The 21,970-nt window shown below is 49.7% G+C and overlaps 1 protein-coding gene across 4 annotated transcripts in view; it reads right to left on the reverse strand.

Annotated features, from left to right (window-relative positions):
- Positions 1–21,970, reverse strand: part of XYLT1 (xylosyltransferase 1) — a 302,171-nt gene that overhangs the window by 160,935 nt on the left and 119,266 nt on the right. The window contains exon 1 of one of the 4 annotated variants that reach the window (XM_089896098.1): positions 6,678–11,981. The exons of the other annotated variants lie outside the window; for them this stretch is intronic. Within the exon in view, the coding sequence (XP_089752224.1) occupies positions 6,678–6,752 (75 nt within the window). The 5' untranslated portion in view covers positions 6,753–11,981. Of the gene's footprint in view, positions 1–6,677; positions 11,982–21,970 lie in introns of those variants that run through there. 4 annotated transcript variants of the gene reach the window in all.

Below are 21,970 nucleotides of genomic sequence, written 5' to 3' on the forward strand. Positions count from 1 at the left end.
GTAGGGGTAATTATTTCCCACTACAGAGATGTGGAAACTGAGGCCCAGGGAAGGGAAAAAAGCCTGCCCACAGTCACCAGCCCGTTAGTGGCACAGTCAAGAATGGACCACACATCCTGGGCTTCCAGCCCAGAGTCGATAAAGGGGTGTGGATTTGGCTGGGGGCTGGGGGCGGGGTGGGGGGAGTGCCCACCTTGCACAGCCTCTACACACTCCAAGGCCAGGAATCCTGTGAGCCCTCTGAACTGTGCTTTCCTAGACCTCTGAAGACCAAAATACCCTTCTGAGTGCCTCACATTCAGAATATACTGAAAAGGGGTGCAGGGGGGCAAAGCATGCTTAAATAAAAGGCATACGCACGCAAAAGATATAGCCGCAAATTGTATTTTTATCTCGATATCTATTTACCCCTGCTCTTCCATGTTAATAAAAGGCTTAAGCAAAACACACTATTCCACTGACCAAAGATTACAGACAAAACACAGGACGTAGGGGGAAGTAAGCAAGGGAATCAAGAAACAGGAAACTTAATTTGCCACCAGGAACTTGGTAAGCATCCAGAAAATTACCACAAGTCCTGGGCACTTGTGAGAGGTATGAATTCTGTCTCTGAGCTTCCTAGTAAGCACTGCAAAGAGAGAAACAAAGCTGGTTATTTGCTTCTGGGAGTCCTCATTTTTTCAAAAAAAGGAGACTCTGTCACCCCTCATTTTTCAGTGTCACCAGCTCTGATTGTATTGCGTTTCCTGTGCGTTAGTTTTGTCTCCGTATCTGCTGAGCTGATTTGGAAGGATCTGCTGCACGGCTCTACAGAAAAGCTCAGATGAGCTGGCCGGCTCACATCCCTTCACCCCTGGTACAGTCAAGTGTTTATTTACTGAGCGTCACATGAACAAACTGGTGATAAAGGAGAAGTCTAAAACCTCTTTGGTAGGAGACTGCGCCACCAGAATAGCAATCAGAAGTGAAGTAGAGAAATCTCTTACTTTAAAGCAGAGGTGAATGAAAAAATGAACGTTTGGGCAGATGTCATATCTATGGGCCACACAGATTTTCTGAAACCCTTTTCTGTACAAAGTGAGGCACCTGGGGATAAGGTGCCTGCTCCCCACTTCTCTCCATGCCCTACCCAGTCCCTCTGGTGAAAGGATGTAAGGCCCATCCAACTGATCTCAGCCCCGAGCACTGAGAGGGCCACGTGGGGCACCACATGGGAGAGGCAGGGACCAGCCTCTGGCGGACACTGCTCTGCTGGCTCCATGCGATCGAACCATAAACTGAGTTGGGCTCGCTGACCACGTGGGAGCATTCCAGGGCCAAAATTCAGATCTGCAGCTGCAAGCGAAGGAGAGCAGAGAATGCCTTTCCACCCTCCAAGCCCTGTGCACCAGAGCAGCCCTTTTAGGAGAACGCTGCGCTAGGACACAGGGAAGATGATTCCCTGTCTGCTACTCTAGCTGACGTCCAGAGATCCTAGGAAACCAGGAGGGAGGATGGGTGATGGGCGGGACAGGTATCCAGCCATCCCGGACTTTAATGCCGTCAGACAGCTCCAGAAACCTCTGTTTAATACCCAACAACTGCTCTTTAATCTCTCATTCTGTTGACCTGCCAGCATCTCCCTAGTGTAACCTCCACTTAGCAAAGCCACTGTGGTTCCCTTGGGATAGTTGTACCAATTAAATAATGTGACACTTTAGAGGTGTAAAGCCATGTATTTACTCCCAAACCAGAGGCCGGAGGGTTCTAACTTAAAGATTTTAAGTGGAAAAAGAATCTCTCTCTGAAGAGTCGACATTAGTGACTACGGTTTGCTATTCAGAAAGGGCATCAAAAGGCAGCTGCAGGCGAGAAACCCTGGAGAGCCCTGGGGGAAGGGCAGAGGGCAGGGCGGGGCCAGGACGGGGCTGGGCTCGGAAAGGAGAGCGTGGGATCCTGGCTCCACCTTCTACTGCCCGCACCCAGTGTGATCTTGAGCTGGTCACTTCACGTCTCTACACCTCGCTGTCCTCTCATCTGTAAAATGGGGGCAAACACAGCTACCAACTGGTGGAGAAAGTTAAAGGAGAGAATATGTTTCGGCCAGTGTCATTAGGAGTCCCCAAAGCAGCCTTGTGGCTGGAGGCAGGAGCATCTACAAGGGTCAGGACAGTTTCCCTGCATGGGTTCTTCTGCTCAGCACAGCCTCCAAATTTGCTTCTGTCCTATTCCTTAGGGGTTGCTGACAAAGACGGGGGACGGAAGGGGAGGTTTCTGGAAAACCTGGCTGCCAGGGCTGGGTCCATCTGGCCGGTGTCCCTGACAGCTGAAGACGCATGCCAGACAACGGGGCACCTGGGAGGCTGTCTCAAGGCTGCTCAACGCCAGGGAGAAATGATGAGCTTGCGGGCCCGACCTGTCAGAAGACGTGTTACTGCTGGAAAGTACAAAATAAGCGAAGTGCGGGTAACTAAACACTATGTTTATCGCCTTTCCCACACTCTCAGGCCACAGGCAAGAGCTGCTGCCTAAGGCTGGATGACAGGGAAATGTTTATTCAGAGCAAGGGGCGTCCTGAATATCAATGGGGCCCGCAGGAGGCTGGCTGTGGGGAATCTCAGGGGCCAGGGCCCTGCCCTGCCAAGTGGGGAGACCTGGCGGGGAGAAAGGCCCTTCTCCCCAAACTCAGCCCTGCTCCCTGCTGCCCCGGGGGAGGGCCCTGACTTCTAACTGCCCAGCCCAGGAATTGTCACGCTCCTTTTTCCTGTGGCACCGGGGACAAAACTTAATCTTCCAGCTCTGGGCAACTGGGATCTGCGTGATGACCGTTCTGACCTCTGTCCGGGCAGGACCCTGATCTGCCGTGCTCACCATTATCTTCCCAGTGTCCAGATGACGCCTGGTGCATGTACACAGCAGGCACAGTAGAAATCTATCACAAAAGAAGGGCTTATCCAAGGGCTTGGGAGGCATCGGTGAACAATGCAGACAAAACTCTTGCCTTCATGGAACTTTATTCTAGCATAGGGAGACAGACAATAAATAATAATAATATGTACAAATAATGGGGGGAGGAGGGGAGAAGAGAGCAGGAGAAAGGGGGGTTAGGAGGCTGAGAGGGATGCAACTTTTAAAAGAATATTCAAGGTAGGCTTTGAACTGAGAGGGTAGGATTTGTGCAGAGGCTCAAATAAGTGAGCAGGCTGTGTAGATAACTAGGGGAAAAATGTTTCAGGAAGACAGAACTGCAGTGCAAAGGCCCTGAGGTGACAGTGTGCCCGGCAGAGCTCACCTTGCCAGTAAGGACCGGCAAGGAGGCCAATGTGGCTGGAATGGAGAAAGTAAAAGAATGAAAAGTAGGAGATTAAGTCAGAGAGGGGGAATGGGGGCTAGATCATACAAAGCCTTCTAGAACCCTGGTTCTCATGGGGGCAGTTTCACCCCTCATGGGACATCTTGCATGTCTGGAGACATCTTTGGTTGACACAGCTGGGGATGGAGGGTCCTGGCATTCTAGTGGGTAGAGGCCATGGAATGTGCTAAGCTCCTACACTGCACAGGACAGCCCAGCAAATAATTATCCAGCCCAGTAAGTCACCAAGTGCAAATCCAGATCACTGTAAGGACTTTGGCTTGAGTGAGTTGAGATTATTTGTTGAATGAATGAACAACCCTACACCTGCACCAACGATAACACAAATCGTAAGTAGGGAGGTGTGTTCCATCTTCTTTAGAACCCTTTCTCCTATTAATAGAGTCAAAATGAAAGAAAAGGGACCTTTCTTCTTGCCAAAAGCACACAGTGGAACTCCTGGTTTGGAAATGTCCTACTTTATGTGCAGCCTAAAAGGAGGCCAGCTGTCCTCTGGTCTGGTGACAACAGAAGGAACTTCTTGGAAAGCTGGCTGCGGGGACATGGAGGTGGCCAGGAGCTTCCCAAGTGAAAAAAGCAAAAATCAACAATAACAAACATGATTACTGGGACCCGGGGCTGTGAGGGGGCCCCAGAGGAGAGCAGATCAATGTTTGGTTCTCCCCATGTGAAGACTGAAGGCAGGGGCTTCCCTGGTGATTTCTTGTGTTTTCACCTCTGATCTTCAAATCCTGGCCGAGCCACTTCCAGATACCTAGAGTCTTGCCTGAGTTTCATGTGGGTGATTAAAGCACGGAGGACTCGAGTCTCCGTTCCTGCCTCTGTTGGTGAATAATCAAAGGCTAATTAGCCATGGTCCCATGGGACGAGGAACTAGATGTGCAAGACATCTAAGAAACTCTGAAAATAAAACTGTGAGGTGGATCTGAGACAAATGTCAGTGGGGATCGCTGGGGATGAGGTCAGCTGGGGCCAGAAGCCCAGAGCCCAGGGCCAAATGGGGGTGGCTTCTCCAAAGCCAGGCTGACCCTTTAGCCCAGACCAAAGACACAAGGACAGATGAGTTACTAAGGTCCAGCCTTCTTCTGTCAGCTCACGGGTAAATCAAATCAAAGCAGCAAGAATCCAGAGGGAGCTTCGAGATGGGAGAGGGCAGGGGAAGGCTCTCCAGGCTGGAGTCAAACCATCAGGGTTCAAATCCTGGCTCCTTCACTTCCTGGCTGTGTTAAATAGTCTAACCTCTTTGAGTCTCAGTTTCCTCATCTGTAAAATGGAGCCAAACAGCAACAACCAGGAATTACCCTTGGAAATCACTTTGGCCAGGAAGGGAAGGAATGGAGAAGAGAGAAGTCATATTTACTGATTCTAGGGCACTGGATGCTGGGCTAAATGTTTAGACTTATTAGCTTGTTAAATTCTCATAACAACCCAACGTGGTATTGGGTGTCCCATTTTAATACGAGAGTGCTGTGATTTAGAGGGATTAAACCACATCTTGACCAGGGAGTGGAATCTCCTTTTCTCCATGTTCTGTTAGTGACACTACCATAGGCAGAGCACACAGAACTTCCCACGTGTGCTGCCAGGCCAGGTCCTTGTAACACACCTGAGAGCCAGCTACGAGAATCACAGCTCCCTTTCACAGAGGAGGAAACCGAAGCACATCCCTCACTGCTCCACTTGCCAGAAGTCTTCATCGGGAAAACAGAGCCCCCAAAGAAAAGTCCAAACAAACGCAAATGTGGTTTGGGTCAGGTGACAGCCACGTAAGGAAGGATGGGTATCATCCCTGGGGGTGAGGGAGTAGGCTGGCAGGGGGTGGTATATTCAGTACCAAGAAGTTTGGGGCCCTAAGATTCACTACAGACTAAGCTACTGCACATCACACACTGAGCCCATGTGTTACTTAATCCTCACAGTGAGCCTGACGGTAACTACTCTCATTATTCCCATTTCACAGATGAGGCAGCTGAGGTCACTTCAGAGGAAGTGAAGTAATTTAAGCCACATAGCTGGTGAATGGAGATGTTGGGAGTTGAGCCATGTTGGTTGACATGACACGTGAGGCCCCTCAAAGTGTGAGGATGGGAGTCAGTAGTCCTGAAAAACTGTTCCACCAGCAGCTGTATGATTTGGGGACAGTCAGCTACCCCTGCTCTGGCCTCAGTCTTCATCTGACAGGGTATGGGCTTCACTGAATAGCCTTCAGCTCTGACCTCCTGTGGTGCTCTTTGCAGACCTTACACTCGTGCTTCCCAAGGCAAATGCTGTAACCAACCTCAGGGCCTTTGCACTTGCTGTTTTCTATACCTGGTAAAAATCTCCCCCTAAATATTCTCATGGTTCACTCCTCATGCAACTGCTCAGAAGACATCTCCTCCAAGAACCTCCCCCTGGTTAACCCCACCACCACCCACCGTGGAATCCAGCTACGTCCAATTTTCAACTTGGCTGCTATGTTTAATCAGCCAAGCTGAGTCGGAGGAAGTTTACAGAATGGGAGTGGGGTGGCAGTAAGCAACAGCCAGACTTCACAACCAAAGTAGGCTGCAAGATTCTATTTGTACCAAATACTATTCATGCCTTCCCATCCCGTTAACCAGTCTTCCTCATGGAACTTAACAGAACAAACCACTGCCAGACACCCTTAGGTTTAATTACTCAGATGATTTTAATAGTGCACAGGCTTTAATCACAGCCCACGCTGCTGCAGAGAGCGGCTGAAGGCACCTTCCATGAGCTTCCAGTCCCCTTTCCAGTCCCCTTTCCACCTCATGGTTTTCTAACTGAGATCACAGTATATGGGGGTCGACTTAGTCTTGACTCAGCCATAGAAACTCTACCACTAAGGTCTAGGAGAAGCGATTTTAATTTGCCCCCTGCAGATACTGAAGCAGGACCACTCATGCTGGATTTCCCTGACTGCCAAAGGACAGCCCTATCCCAAATAAGTGAAGGTCAAGGAAAGTCTGCAGACTGAGACTTTGCTCTTAGAGAAAGTTTCAAAAGGACTAGCAACACGGGAAGGATTTTGCTTTGCCCCCAACCCGAGAGGCATCAAGACCTGGGAGAAGCCATGTGCTGCCTCCTTCTAAGCCCTCTTCAAAGCACGTACCCAGGTGGCAGGAATAAAAGCTGGCTGCCCAGGCTTTCTTTTAATGAAATGAGAATTGAAGTTCAAAAATAACTGTGCAAAGCCTCGTAGGGAAATACCAGATGACACAAGGACAATCCAGTGACCAAATGCATAAAAGGTGGCAGGGGTGGGGAGCCCATATCTAAATCAATAACCAGGTCAGGCGGAATGAGGGGGTCAAAACAGTACCTTAGAAGTTGAGAAAGTCGTCCAAGTCCACTTTGGATGGCTCGGTAAGAATTTCAACAGTTTCCACACTCCCATCCAAAATGCTATCTTTTAGCAAGTGTGCAGCGATTCCATTTCGAGGAATTTAACCTTCAGGGCTGCTTGCACTTAAGTAAAATGACATATACGCAGGGAGGATTGTTACAGCTGAGTTTGTAGTTGCCAGAGACTGGAAATAACCGCAATCTTCATCAGCTGTGGCCTGGATGAATAACAGGCTACGCTGATGCAAATGGAAAATTACGCGGCAACAAAAAGAACAAGGTGACTCTATATGAACTGAAACAGAGCAGTGGACAAGGTATACAGAGAAGGGAAAAAAGCAGGACACAGAACAGAGGCACAGTTAGTTGGCATGTGGCTCAAAGCACAGTCTAGAGTCCGGCTGACTCTCTAAGATTGAATTCCAATTCCCTCTCTCTAGCTATGGGACTTTGGGTAGGTTATTTTACCTCTCTGGGCCTCAGTTTCTTCGTCCATCAAATGGACTCTTAAGAAGCAGCAATATCTCTAAAACACACATTCTCATGGGGTGATATCATCCCCACAAGGGAGCAAAGACTGGCTCAGAGAAAGCAGTGGTGAAAAAAACCTTAGCTATTACAATGGTTTGTGGTCCTCCAAAGCTCAACATTACATGATCAATCTTATCTCTTATTATTTAATTTCTCTCACTAGGGAGAATTTAAATTAAATTAAATTTTTCTTCTTGGGAGGATACTAATGAAAAAAAGGTTGAGGAACCCTGATCTAAAGTTCTCAGCAGCACAAGGCAAATGGGGATGACATTTACCTTACAACACGGCTGTGAGGCTTAAACAGAATGAGAGCTGCAGAGGCCACAGGGCTGTCTTTCCATCCGGGTGCTGGATGCTGATATCAAGCCCCATTTCTCAGATGATGAGCCTGAGGTCCAAAGAAGTGATGGGACTAGGCCAAAGGTCAAGAGCAGAGGCAGAATGTTCACCTGGTCTCCCTGACTCAGAGCTTCCACTTAAATGCTCTAGTACTGCTCGGAGGCCACAGGGTCCAGATGCTTATGAAGCTGCCCTGAAATCCACTCTGGCGTTTGCCGGGTCAACCCAGGCCCAGATACCCAGATGTGTCTTCACCCATCTGAGCAGCAGCCCAGGGACCGCGGTACCAGACGGCCAGGAACTCCCAGCATGTCCGCTGTGCGGAAGGCTCAGAGCTGCTATTCCTTTGCCCTCACAGTTTCCTCTCGTGAGTCCCTTTGGAGACATTTTCAGCTGACCTGAGCGCTGAGAACAGCTTCGCCTGCCACGAGCAACGATCTGGGTCAGTTATTTGGACACAGAGTGGTGGAAGGGAGTATATTTGCTTTTCCTGCTGGCTGCCCAGAAAGCTCTGAGCCGAATCTCCAGTTCCCGCACAAGCGAGGTCTTCGTGGCCTGTGTTTTAAGTCAATTCTGACTCCCACTTGAGGCCCCAGCATCGTGTTTCCTTCCTTTGGCCTCATTTTAATTTATGCAATCGTATTTTGCTTTGTTGACTGCCACACACCCTCCCTAGGACAGGAAGGGGTGTAAAGAGATCAATCAGTACACACACAGAACTCTGAGAGGTTCCAGAAAAAGCCCCTACTGGCAGAATAACTCGTTGGGCTACATCACCCAACTCCCTGGGGCCTTTTGAGGGAGGCTGGGAAAGTGGGAGCGGTCTCCTGGGCCTGGAGTGGTGAGAAGGAGAGGCAGGCCGGAGAGAAGGTCAAGGGAAGGAAAGGGAAGTACGTGTATGAAGAGGAAAAGAGAGCTTTAGTCGCGGGGTCTCAACAGGCAGAAACCACAGGTCCCTGGTTCATTCATTCATTCAAGACCTACCATGTGCAAAGCACTGTGTTCCCTAAACGGGATACAATGATGTACTAAAAAATGGCAAGGGTCCTTTGCCCTCATGAAGATTATACTTAGTTCAGAAGTCAGCATGCTCTCTACCTGCTGGGCCCGGTCTGGCCTGCCAGCTGCTTTTTGTAAAGTCTGATTGGAACACTGCCCCACCTGCTCATTTACATGCTGTCTACAACTGCTTTAGAGCTACACCGCCAGAGCCGAGTAGTTGTGACAGAGGCCATCTGGCCCACAAAGCTCCAAATATTTACTATCTGGCTCTTCACAGAAAGTCTGCCCACCTCACGTTTTATTTGTGAGTATTTAAAAATGTTTAAATCAACAAAAATGAAATTCTGATACCCTCTCTCCCCAGTTTTCCCTTCTATTAAACTGGTACGATAAGCATGCCATCGTGGGGATTAAATGGGAGAATGCATGGGAAGTACTCAGAAACAAGCCTAGAACACAGGCACCCGCAATACTTTTTTTATCCTCCTTATTTCTGATATTACAGTGGCTGGAAGAAGAGAAATGATTTCACTCCAACACGTCTTTAAAATACATTCCGTGTTTTCATCCTGATTCCAGGAATAGGTATGACTAGTTGATCTAAGTGATCCAGGCATTTTTCAGGACATTTTACTTTGTTCTCTTGATTTTAAGACAAACATTTTTTCCCTATTTTAACATTTCTGAAATTAAGGCTTGTCTTATAATCAATGTGTACACATGATTTGTTAATTCTTATTTGTTGCAAACCAATGATGTGGCAGACTCTCAGGATATATGAACAAAACATCTATGTGAACAATACATATATGTATGTGTACATACACGGGGGTGTGTATATACGTATATATATAGTTCATAAAACAAAGTCATGTTCACATGGAGTTTACATGGGAATGGGGGAGCAAACAGTGACAGCACATAGTAGGTCAGTTGCTAATAAAAGCTACGAAGAAAAGCAAAGCAGAGCAGAGGGGCAGAGAACAGTGGCAGTTTTGCAATTTAAAAGTGGCAATGTGGGGATGGCCTCCCCAGAAGACGACCCAAGACAGGGGAGGGAGCGGGCCTGCTGGAATTTGGGAGCACAGGGCTCCAGGCAGAGGAAAGGGCAGGTGCAAGTTCAGGTGCAGAGATGCATATCTGGCAGTGTGTCTTTTGTTCCCCCTCCCCTCACCAAAGCAGTGACCAATGGCTCACTCTCCTTGGATTACAGAAGGACCATACGTGGACGGGACAGTTGAGGCGTGAAATAAGGGACTGGGATTTGGGCTGGGAAGGGGAGAGCGGTCAGTGGCTGCAACACATTTTATTTCAGCTGACTCCTCTCAGCTCCTCTGAAACAGCTGACATGTGTTCTTGGTCCTAAACCTGCTGTAAGCCTATGTCCAAATGAATCACCTGCCAAAAACCTACTAAATCCACAGGTAAGACTTTTTTTTTCCCCAGAAAGTCGTGGGAACTGGATGGGTTGTCATCGAAATTGTAGGGCCAGTTGAGCAAGTTCCTTCTTTGCACCTGGCCAGTAAAACTGAGTAAGAAGGTGTCTGTTTCCACAGAATGTTTGCAGAGCACTCAAGACAAGTATATCAAAGTGTGTACATATCCCCCAACTTTGCAGAGACAGAAGAAAGGATGGGGTAATGAGGTCATGGCTCCGACATTCTTCTGCAGAGATTCTCGGTCGGCAAACTCACTGAGAACAAAGCCACAGACCCAGAAAAGGCAGGGTCATGGCATCTGGGTGGCCACGAAGTCTTGACCCCAAAGCCCACGTGCATGTTTGCAGTCACACTTCCTAGTGTCTCCCGCGGTCACACCCGGTGACCCTGCACATTACCCCCGTTGTACAGGGAGGTGCTGACTCCGAAGCTCGTTCAGTTCCCTACATCAGGATGCCCTGGCCTTGACCAACCGGGACAGGAGCTCAGCTCATTCTCAGATTGGGATTCAAGTTCACGTGTCCAATGTGAGTATAACTCTATGGCTACTAATCTAACCACTTTCTCTGATTTCTAAAAAATTGTCCTTCTGCATGCAGATGAGAATGTGTACGTGAGTGTGAACGAGAGGACAGGAGAGGAAGGCTGGGGAGGGGAGATCAATACGGCCTCCCAGAAGCAAGCGCACTGAGAAGGACGCTGCAGAAGGGAGGAGAGGGCGGAGTCAGTAGGAGTAGGTGCGGGGGGAGGGGCCTTCAGTGGACAGGCAGAGAGCTCTGTCGCACCCTCATAACTCCTTCAGGTATCACAAACCACAGCACAGCACAACAATCAACGATGATAATGATGATGCCATTGAGAAAACTGCATTTTGTTCTTCAGACCATGTTTGATAAAGCACAGACGTGACACATCCTCCGTGAGGACAAGTCAACTAAACCGTGTGTGTGTGTGTGTGTGTGTGTGTGTGTGTGTGTGACTTACAGGGGTCAGCTTTTGGTCTCTGAAACATTTATTTAAAATACAGAATACCTTTTTGCTGAACAGATGAGGTGTTGCTCTACTAAAGCAACACCCTAGGCTGTGGCTTCCAGACAGTTTTTATTTCCAGATGAAAAGAGCCAGGTCTGGAGCCCGCCCGTGTGAGAAACAGTCAGTCCTGTGGGCTGAGCCCCTTCCCGCAGACCAGACGCTTGGGCAGCCATGGGGAGCCTGGGCGGGGGTGTTAACTCACTGCTTCTAAACTGACTGTGACTCACCCATCACTCCTTCGGCCTTGGGTAAGGCTAACTATGGGGGATGGGGTGCCCTCTCCAGCTGGGGAAAACTGCCATGTTAAGCCCCTTCCCTGACACACGCAGAGGGAAGTACACCTGAGCCAGGAAACAGCTATAAAGTCAACCCCGAGGGCCTCTGAGAAGCAAAGGGCAGCTGAAAGTTCTTCACTCTCCTTTCCAGGCAGGCGTCATTGCCTGAGTAACTTACCAAGAGCGTTCTTCTATTAGGAGGTTACGTATGCCGGTTTCCCCCAAAATTCAAGCTAAAATCCTAACCTCGCAATGGGATGGTCTTAGGAAGTGGGGCCTTGGGGAGGTGATTAGGTCATGAGGGTAGAGCTCTCATGAATGGGATTCGTGACATTATAAAAGGGACCCTAGAGAGTTCTTGCCTTGTTCCTGCCACGTGAGGACACAATGAGAATTTGTTTGTCTGAAGCCAAGAAAAGGGAAGCTGACCATGTTGGCACCCTGATCTCAGACTTCCAGACTGTTCTTTATAAGCCGCTGAGTCTATGGTATTCTGTTGGAGTAGCCTGAGCTAAGACGGGGCGGGGATCCATCATATGTGTATTCGAATGAAGAGCATTCAAATGTAGGTCACTGAGGAGGGAAAAAGAGTGAAAGAATAGGAAAAAAGTGAGAGAAGTAAAGAGAGAAGGAATGAGAGAGGAGAGAGAATATACAAGGTAGAACAAAAACTCAGACCACACAGGATTTTTGCTGACTTTTAAACCTAAACCCCAAGTAAGATACAATTCCACTGTACACGTGTGTTTCACTTTATGCGGTAGATGCTCTTCTGAAAAACTGGATATGAACAGAATTGTTAAAAAGTCCTCTTTGTATACATCTTTGAAAGCTCACAACTTGAAGGTATCCATCTGTCTTAGCCCATGTGTGCTGCAATAACAAAATACCGTAGACTGGGTGTCTTAAACATCAGACACTTATTTCTCACAGTTCTGGAGGCTAATGAGTGTGAGATCAGGGTGCCAGCATAGCCAGGTGCTGGTGAGAGCCCTCTTCCTGGCTTGCAGATGGCAGCCTTCTCACTGTGTCCTCACATAGTGGAGAGAGAGTGCTGGTATCTCTTCTTTTACTTACAAAGGCACAAATCCCATCTTGGGGGCTCCACCCTCATGACCTCACTGAACCATAATTACTTCCCAAATGCCCCACCTCGAAATACCATCACATTGGGTGTTAGGCCTTTGACATACGAATTTGGAGGGGGCTGGCGTTACGAATGTTTAGCCTCTAACACCATCTCCAAACCCACTCACAAAGACAAGGGTCCTCTGGGAAAATGAACACCAGTTCCCAGCCTCTAAAGCGTATCCTTTTGGTAAGTTTTGAGTTTCCAAGTCTTGAATGTCCCTACATTCATGAAACCAAAGGATATTAGAGGCATGTATTCCAGCCTCCTCATTATACACAGGAAGAGTCTAAGGCCCAGAGAGGCAAAGTTACTCGACCAAGGTCACACAGATGAAGTGAGTCACAGCTGAGTCTCGAACCTGAGAGTATGGTCTCTTTGGCGGTACACGTTCGGGTGGTTACTCACTTGTGCTGTCTGAAATAAGTGGGCCAGTGCCTGGGGCTTGGGAATCTGTTAGTTATATGAGCCTGTAGTTTTAACATCCTATTTTCTGGAAGTCAAAACTACATCACCAGGGTGTTTCTCCTTTTCATTACAGCAGTCATCTCTATTTTATTTATATTTTGCAGTGAAATGATTTAAATCAAATGAGCTTGGGCACAGAGGAAATTTGACCTGAAAGAGGGTTTTTGTGGCAGAATGATAGCCAGCAGATACTTATTTCCTGAGGCCAGTAACATCCTGGTGCAAGGGGATCCATCAATACATCTTTCATAAGGGCTTCTCTGAACAGTGAGGTAGAAAATCTTTCCAATGACTCCGGCCCATTTGTAACTTTGCCCTGAATAAAAGAACGGATTGATCGAGGCTTGGACTGCTTCCATGCCCAGGGGCCTTCCTGCACTCTCGGAGGCAGAGTCTACAAATGGAATTCAACTGGGCAATTGCTCCTGGAGAGAGTGCCCAGTAGGGGCAAGCACGGCCTCTGAAGAGTGGGCAGTGATGGGCTGATCGTGCTCAGCCTCCGTCTGCTGGATCTGCAGAGGGGCTGATGCCTGGAAGTCTCTAAAATAAAGAGGCTTGAAAGGGATCACAGGAAAGGCTTGCCATTGGGAGTTCAGAAACAGCAGATCTGTTTCCCCTCTTGGTGATCACCAACGCACGGTTGGTGTAATATAGCCTCTGTGCGTCCATCAGCCAGTCTGTTGGCATCTCTTAAGAATCCACAATGGGCTGGGCAGAGTGGGAGAGCCCGAAGGCTCCAAAACAGGGCAAAGGGGTGTAGGAGGTTGAGAAGGATGGCCCATTCCTCCAGACGTTTCCACGACCCCAACTGCCCAAAATGGCGGCCGATGTCCTGAGCGCTCCATTGGCTGGGAGACCAGGAGGCCTGAGTTCAGTCTTAGATGAGGCTACTGGCTAACTATCACCCCTTGAGCAACAGACTTCTCCCTCTGGGCAGTGCTTTCCTTTCCTACAAAACTGGTGTGAGGCTGCTTGTCTTAGGGCAGTGGTTTTCAATTTGTGGGCTGGGGCAATTTTACCTTCCAGGGGACATCTGGAACTGCCTGGAGACATTTTTGGTTTTCACAACCAGGGGAGGTAGGGTGGGATGCTACTGGCTTCTAGTGGGTAGAGGCCAGGGATGCTGCTAAACATCCTACAATGTACACAACCCCCTTTCCCCCGCACAGCAAAGAAAGATCCAACTCGGAATACCAGCAGTGTGTCAGAGTTGACAAAACATGCCTTAAAAGTTGCTGTGTGACGTCCCCAAGACTATGAAAGATGCGCACAGACCAGGGCCAGGCACAGCACAGACCCAGAATGAAGGGAGCTCCTGCCCTTCTCCTCTTCGGAGCTGGTGAGGGTCGGACTCCACTAGCACCGACACTTCTCGCTTGGTTTCTCTAAGGTGGCTGAGGATGCAGAGAAGACGGAAGCTCTATCGGCCTCTCACAGGCTGGTTTAGTCCTAAGACACCTGCCCATGCTCTGCAAACCAGCCTAAAGATCACCCCGATCCCAAGCTTCTTTCCCACTTCCTAGGCCTGTGAACTTGACTGAGATCCTTCTCTCATCCAAGCGCCAATGTTGGGATAAATGGGATTATAAAACCTAATTCATGTCAGAGTTGCCATGAGGTGTAGAAATCAGTATCCTTCCCACTGCCTGGCACACGGATGCTCAGTACATGGGATTCATTATTTTCTGTGGGGAAAAATGCCTATTTCCTCTAATTGCCATGAGAATTAGAGGTAAAATAAGAAGAGCAGTTAGCATGGTGCCTAATGCCATGACTGGTGCTGAGTAAATCTGGGGGGATGGAGACAGGGGAATGCAAACCTGAATGACCAAAAAAAATGAAGGTTCATAGAAAAGCAAATCTGCAACGCGGAGCATAGCATGAAGGAGAGCTCAAAAGACATCTGCCCAGTGCGGAGGAGGGGCCAGGGAGGCTCAGGGAAGCGCAAGGGTCTACAACAGGGCTTCTCAACCTCAGCATTACTGACATTTGCGGACAGATGATTCTCTGTGGTTGGGCGGCTGTCTGTGCACAGCAGGATGTTTAGCAGCATCCCTGGCCCCTACCCACTAGATGCCAGCAGCATCCCTCCCTCTGCATCCTGGAATGGAGACAACCAAAACTGTCTCCGGCCTTTGCCAAACATCCCCTGGGGGGCACAAGGGCCCCCTGGTTGAGAACCACTCGTCTGAAGCACCCGACACACAGTGGGCCATCACTCAGCAACTACTTGCTGGAAGAAGGCAGGGGCAGAGGATCGAGGGCACAGCACTGAGCCGCCCCTGCCTGCCTTGGCTGCTTCAGCCGGGAGAGAGGCTGTCCAGGGCAGACACCAGCTCAGTTTCTCTGAAACAGTCGGCTGCTACGAGAGTGCGTCGTTTGTGCTCTGCCTTGTGAAGAGGGAGACTTTTCTGAGAACCTACTTTTCCAGCCCTGAAGATTTCATGTGGATATCGTAGTAAACATCCCCGCCACTCAACCTGCCCCTCGTTCCTCTCCCTCCAAAGTGATTCTTTCGAAGCACTTCTCGTCCCAAATGGTTTCATGTTCCTGTTTCGTGGATGAGCCTCTGTAGTCGAGAAGATGAAGAGGTATGCAATTAAGTTGCAGGTTTGTGGTTTGGGCTTAGAGGTGGCAAAACCCGAGCTTCTCTTTAGCATCTGAATGTAACCTTTCAGAGGATGCTTAGGGAGGCTACGGAGAGAGAAAGCAAAGTGCAAAGGTCACAGGTACATGGGTGGAGGGACCCCAGGGGAAAAGGGTAGCAGGGGAGAAAAGTCAGGTGAGCTCAAAGGCAGCTGGGCTTGGAGGCTGGTGGCAGGGCATAAAGATAGAATTAGATTGAAACTTCCGGGATCTGCCTTTAGGAATGAGCTGCAACCGAAATGAATTATTGGACACTACTTCTTTCTCTCATCTCAACTCCAATCCTTTGCCAAGTCCTAGGTCTCCCTTGGCCCCACCCACTTCTTTCCAGCTCCCCCATCACCTGCACCTGATGAGAAGTGCAGATTCCTGACTGAGCCCCTGCATGTACCTCACCCGCCCATCCATCCCTCTTCCCCTCCGGCAGCCAGAGCAATCCTTTGAAAAGACAGATCAGATGCTACTCCTTCACTTAAAATCCTTCCATTCTCCCTATTTTTCTTAGGACAAAGATGGAATTCTGACTGCAGCCTGCACAGCCCTGCTAGATACAGCCCCTGCCCACCCTCCCCTTCCCTTCTCCACTCTCTCCTGCTTCTTAGCTTTCTCTCCAGTCATTATGAGTTGGAATGAGTTCCCACTGAGCCTAGGACCTTTGCACATGCTGCTTCCTCTTCCTCAGTTAATCCTTACCCAGTCTACACTTCGTTGTTTCAGCTTAAATGTCACTTCCCCAGGGAAACTCTGCTGACCCTCCCTGGTCAGGTCCTGCAGCGGAACCCCTCAGAACACTCAACCTTCATCTCACTGCACTTATCACTGTCCTGCTCAATGACCGACATCTTTCCCCAAACAGACGATGGCACTGTCTGAGGGCAGAGTGGGAATCTATTTTGCCCACTAACGTGACTTTGCTCTACTCAGTTTCAATAAACGTTTGCAGAATAAATAAGTGCATAAATAGGAGGAGGAAGAGAGAGGCTTGCTCCAAGTGTAGACAAAGAGTGTCCCTTTCAGGGGTCACGTCCCATGGCTCCACTCCCAGACACCATTAGGATAGAAAGGGGGCCGGGCAGAGCGTGGTGTCTGCCTGCCTGGATGGTCTGTGGCCAACCCTTCCCTCGCCACTTTACAAGCTTCCCTCTTCCAGCTGCAGCCACATGAGGACGGGTCCTGGCTGCCTGCCCCCCGCGCTCCATGAGAAGAACCGCCCCTCAGTCCAGGATCACCAGCCCCTGCAAATCCACCCGCTGTTTCAACAACAACAACACATTGCCAAGTTCCTACTGCCTGGGCAGTGGAAAGGAGACGTGGACTGTGGCCTCCAGGAGCCCAGCAGCAACTGCATCACCTGCGGGCTGGTTTGGAAATGCAGACTCCCAGGCCCCACCCCAGACCAGCTGAATCAGAATCTGCGCTTGACCAAGAGCCCGGGTGTGATTTGTGTTAAAGTGTGAGAAGCTCACCTGGGGGGTTTGTTAAACTGTGGATCTCCCTACCCCCCCACCCCCCCACCCCCACTTTCTGATGCAGGAGGTCTCCCGGGACGTGGCAGGAAAATCTGCATTTGTCTCAGGTTCCCGCGTGATGCTGACGCCGCCTGTCCACCCAGGACCATGTTTTGAGAACAACTGCTTTACAGCCTTGCGCGGGTCCAGGTAGAGGTCACGGGGGCCCAGGAAGGTCTTCTGAAGGAGGCAAGTGTGAGCTGGAGCGCACTGGACAAGAAGGGTTTGAGGGGCATTCCAGACAGAGGGCACTGCAGGAGGGCCGCTCAGCAGCACAAAGCAAGGTGTGCACAGGGAATGTCCTGCACCAGCAGGCAGAGGGAGAGGGGGAGGGGAGAAGGAGAGGGAGCCTGGAGGCCACAGAAGCTCTGCTTCCTCTTGGCCTGTAAGATCTCTGTGGCCCAGCGCCATAAAGGATGGACTGAAACATCCTCACACCAAGCCTTGTCCTAAGGCTATTTACATACTTTAACATATTTTCCTTTCTTTTTTTTTTTTTTTGCATCTTTATTGGAGTATAATTGCTTTACAATGATGTGTTAGTTTCTGCTTTATAACAAAGTGAATCATCTATACATATACATATATCCCCATATCTCCTCCCTCTTCTGTCTCCCTCCCACCCTCCCTATCCCACCTGTCTAGGTGGTCACAAAGCACCAAGCTGATCTCCCTGTGCTATGCGGCTGCTTCCCACTAGCTACCTACCTTACTTTTGGTAGTGTATATATGTCCATGCCTCTCTCTCGCTTTGTCACAGCTCACCCTTCCCCCTCCCCATATCCTCAAGTCCATTCTCTAGTAGGTCTGTGTCTTTATTCCTGTCTTACCCCTGGGTTCTTCATGACATTTTTTTTCCCTTAGATTCCACATATATGTGTTAGCATACGGTATTTGTCTTTCTCTTTCTGACTTACTTTCTGACTTACATTCTGTATGACAGAATAATTACAGACTCCCAGAAGTTGCCAAGATAGTCCAGGGAGGTCCACGTTCCTTGGCCCAGCTTCCCCCAAAGGTGACATCCTATGTAACTGCGGTGCAATATCAGAGCCAGACAATGAACATCAGTCTAGCACTGTGAACCAGACCACAGGCCTCAGTTTTCAGGTTTTCCTTGCACTCACGTGTGTGTGTGTGTGCGTGTGTATTTACCACTGACTCCTCACAACAACCCTATCAGAACCTCATTTTGCAGATAAGGAAACTGAGGCACAGAGAGAATAAAGCAACTTGCACAGGAGGGGCAGGGGGCAGAAATATTAATAAATTCCAGAAGTTTGGCTCAAAGCTGATACTCATTATTGCTTCTCTGGCAAGTTCTGATATGTATGCAAGCTCTCATGGATCAGGGATGTTTCTGGGGCCATCCATATCTGAAAACGACTGCTGGGTGGCAAATGGAGGCTCCAGGCTTGTCCTGAAGGACCAGGTCCTCTGGGAAAGAGCCTACTGGCAGAGGCTGGGTGGAGAAGCTGGGGGAGAGGGCCGTGGCCACAGATGCCCCGTCCCATTGGCTCCCAGGCAGTCTCGCTCCGGCTCAAAGGTGCTCCTGTCTGCCAGGTCTGCCCCCAGGTACCTGGTCTGGTGATGTTCGCAAGGCTGGCCTGGGCTGTCTTGCCAACATCAGGACCAGACAAAAATCTGCTGTTCCATGTCCCATCCCCTGCCCTGGCGCCTGGCAACCCCACAGAGGCCTGCTTGTAAGGGCAAGAAGCAGGAGGCTGGGCTGCTTGGCCAACCTCTCAGCCCCTGGCTGCTGGGGTTAGGGTGGGGTGCAGGAGCGGGGAGAGGGGATACACAGCGAGGCCTTACAGCACGGAACAAGGCCTCCCTCACCAGCCAGGCCTCCAGAGACTGCCTCGTGGCCAGCGACCTACCAGACAAGGCTCCCCTTCGCTGCTGACTTTTATGGCATGTGGGGCTCCTTGGAAGGGAGCGTTCGTTGTGCTTACAAATCTGTAAGGATGATCTACGTGTGCGGACAGGGACTGCCCAGACCCACGTACGCTGCGCTTGGTTTCTGGCCAGATAGGTGGGGCTGCGGGTGAATTCTTTCCTTCTTCAACTTGGTGCTCTGTTCATGTTGCTATAATGCTATTGGTGTAGTTAGGTAGAAAAGGTTTCTTTTCATTACGAAAAAAAAAATTCAAACCATATGGGAAAAAAGGTTTGAAAAACTCCACTACGGCACTGGGAATGAGTTTGCGTCGACGTGGAGCAACTACTGTCGGGGCCTGATCAAGAAGCTCCTCTCTTAACCTCTCTGAGCCTCGGTTTCCCCAACTGGAAAGTGTGCATCAGGCTGGAAGGATCCACCCTAGACTGTTAACCCACAGAGCTCTGTATGGGAGAGAGTAGGATTGAGCGGACAGGGTTAAGGGGGAGGGGCAGTCTTTTGCTTCTCTTCTGTCCAGAGATTCGAAGTGCAGCCCCAGACAGGGTGCATCACTGAGTCATGGTCATTGATCAACTGTAGGAGGGCCGGAAGCACCGGACAGGGCTTGTCCAGCCAAGAGAACGTGGAAACCCAGTTGTCTAAAAACGTTCTACGGGTCAAAGCAAACTTGTTGATTCACTAGTTACTGGTTTTGACTTCTAAATAACCCTTTTCCAGGAACCATTTCTGGAGCTCTCTGTAACCCTTGGACTGGGAGATTCAGACAAAGTTCTGCAGTGACAGGACCTGGGGTAATGAATGGCGGCCCTGGAGTGTCACCCAGCTTCCCACTCTCTGGCAAGGAACCCGATGGGGCTCTGACTTCAGAAGCCTCCGGTTCGTCACCCACACACCAGCACCTTGGGTGCTGGAGAAGAGGAAAAGTCAGCCCACCCCAGCTGCACCGGCTATGTCAAAGTCATTTCTAGAGCCCTCTAGAAACTACTAGCTTCGATATCCCAGAATATGCATCGCGGGTCCCCTCAGAGTGCTAGAGGGTTCCCTCTCCCCCCGCAACGCCAACAATTGTTTCTCCATGAATGGCATCGATGCTCCTGCTCTCCAAAAGAACCCATAGTAGGGGGGAAATGGACACACCGTTAGGTTACCGCAACACGTGAAACCAACTTACAAGTTACACCTTCCCATTCCAAAAAAAGGCAGGCCTGCGATGAAAGACACAGAAGCCAGACAATGACTGCACTAGAGGCAGAAGTGATGAAGGGGAAACTTTACAAACCAAACCTAACAGAATGATTACGACTGACATTAGATGAGGCTCTGAGCTTCCTGGCGGCCAAAGCAAAAAGGATGCCTTGTTTTATATAACTTGCGATCCGATAACCTGGAAGCTTAGGCAAAGAAAAGAGAAAAGCTCAGACCTGGTGTGATGTGCCTGCAGGGAGGGAGGAGACAGTAGGTGATGAAGTCCAGAGGTTAGTGGCAGCCTGGCCAAGGATGCACCTTTGGCTTATACTCCCAGTGGCATGAGAGCCACTGGAAGGCTTTGTGCAGAGGCATGACCTCATCTGACTCATGATTTAAAAGCTCTGGAAGCCATGCTGAGCATATCTATTGAGGGGAGGGGGTGGGGGAGGGAAGGGAGAAAGAGGGAAGCAGATGTGGAGGCTAAAGCAAACTGCCGGGCAAGAGGTGGTGCAAACGCTCAGAATAAAACCATGATACTTCCTGGGACCTACCAGGCTTGGCATGCTCTGAACTCACCTCTCCATTCAACCCCAACTCATGCCTCTTTCCTTCTGTCCCCTCCCTTCCGCTACCTTGATCTCCATCCATTTCTTGTCCTGTGTGTTTATCACTTTGGGCATTTGTGCACCCTCATCCTTTGCATCTCAGCTCAAAGTTAGCCCCTGGAGAGCCCTTTCCCAAACTCTTATCTTATGTAGGACTTCCCTCAATTCCAGACCTGTTCTCTTCTTTCCTAGCACCCAGTCACAGCGGGTCATTATGATCTCCACCAGGACATCTGGTATCTCATGAAGATCAAGACATGCCTTCCACTGCATTTCCTCCAGCATCATAGCCCCGGACCTGACACATAACAGGTGCTTAATAAATTCTGGTGAATAAGTGAGCCTTATGAGGTAGACAGAGAATGATTCCTAGATTAGGAAACAGAAGCTCACAAGGTCACCAACCTGCTGGTGGTTCCTAGGTCTGCCTCCAAGGCCAGGGCCCTTGATCCTTCCCTCCAACTGCTCTGGACTCAAATCAGAAGATCTGGCCCTGATGTTACTCTGCAAGACTCTTACCACTGAATTAAATCAAGATCTTTGTGCTTTGACCCGGGGCCAACAAGAATGTGATGACGACCTGCAAAGTTCCCAGAAGAGGGTAAGTTGCAGCCATACCTGGGTCAGGCCCCAGCAGAGTGCGAGAGCAAAGAGGGATTAGGCAGCATCCCAGCTGGCTGGCTGGCCGTACTGCCGCCGTGTTCCACTACTCACAACACAAGCTGTCCTCCCTGAAGCACACAGCCTTTATCTGATCAGTTTTCTAGGCTGCGGCAACCAAACAGGGGAATCCACAGGAAATTAAGCTTATTGACTCAGTCTTTGGATACCACGTGGAGAAGAGATACTTACACATGTCATCTGGGCCTGGGGTGCTGTAGGTTATTGGCAGCGGGTATGTACTGAGTTTTGAATGACAGCTGGGGGCGGGGTGGGCGTGGGGCACAGTTACCCTGCTTCCGCGCTCCATGCAGATTTCTGAGTCGGGGTCCCTTCTCCTGAGGCCCTGTTTTACCTCTACTTGGCTGGCTTGGAGAGTGGAAGGATTTGGGATAAAGCTAATTCTCCACAGAACCTGGTATCTGAAAGAACTGACTTTTAAGCTCCAGACAGATTTAATGGGCATCTCATCATTGGCAGCGATGAACTGTGATGGGATTCCATTTCTAGGTGTTTGCCTCGTGCCATCTCTTCATGGCTCTTTG

Source organism: Delphinapterus leucas, chromosome 15, assembly GCF_059928025.1.
Source record: "Delphinapterus leucas isolate spDelLeu-1000000601 "Yukka" chromosome 15, BTC_Dleu_Yukka2, whole genome shotgun sequence".
In the NCBI taxonomy this organism is placed as follows: Eukaryota; Metazoa; Chordata; class Mammalia; order Artiodactyla; family Monodontidae; genus Delphinapterus; species Delphinapterus leucas.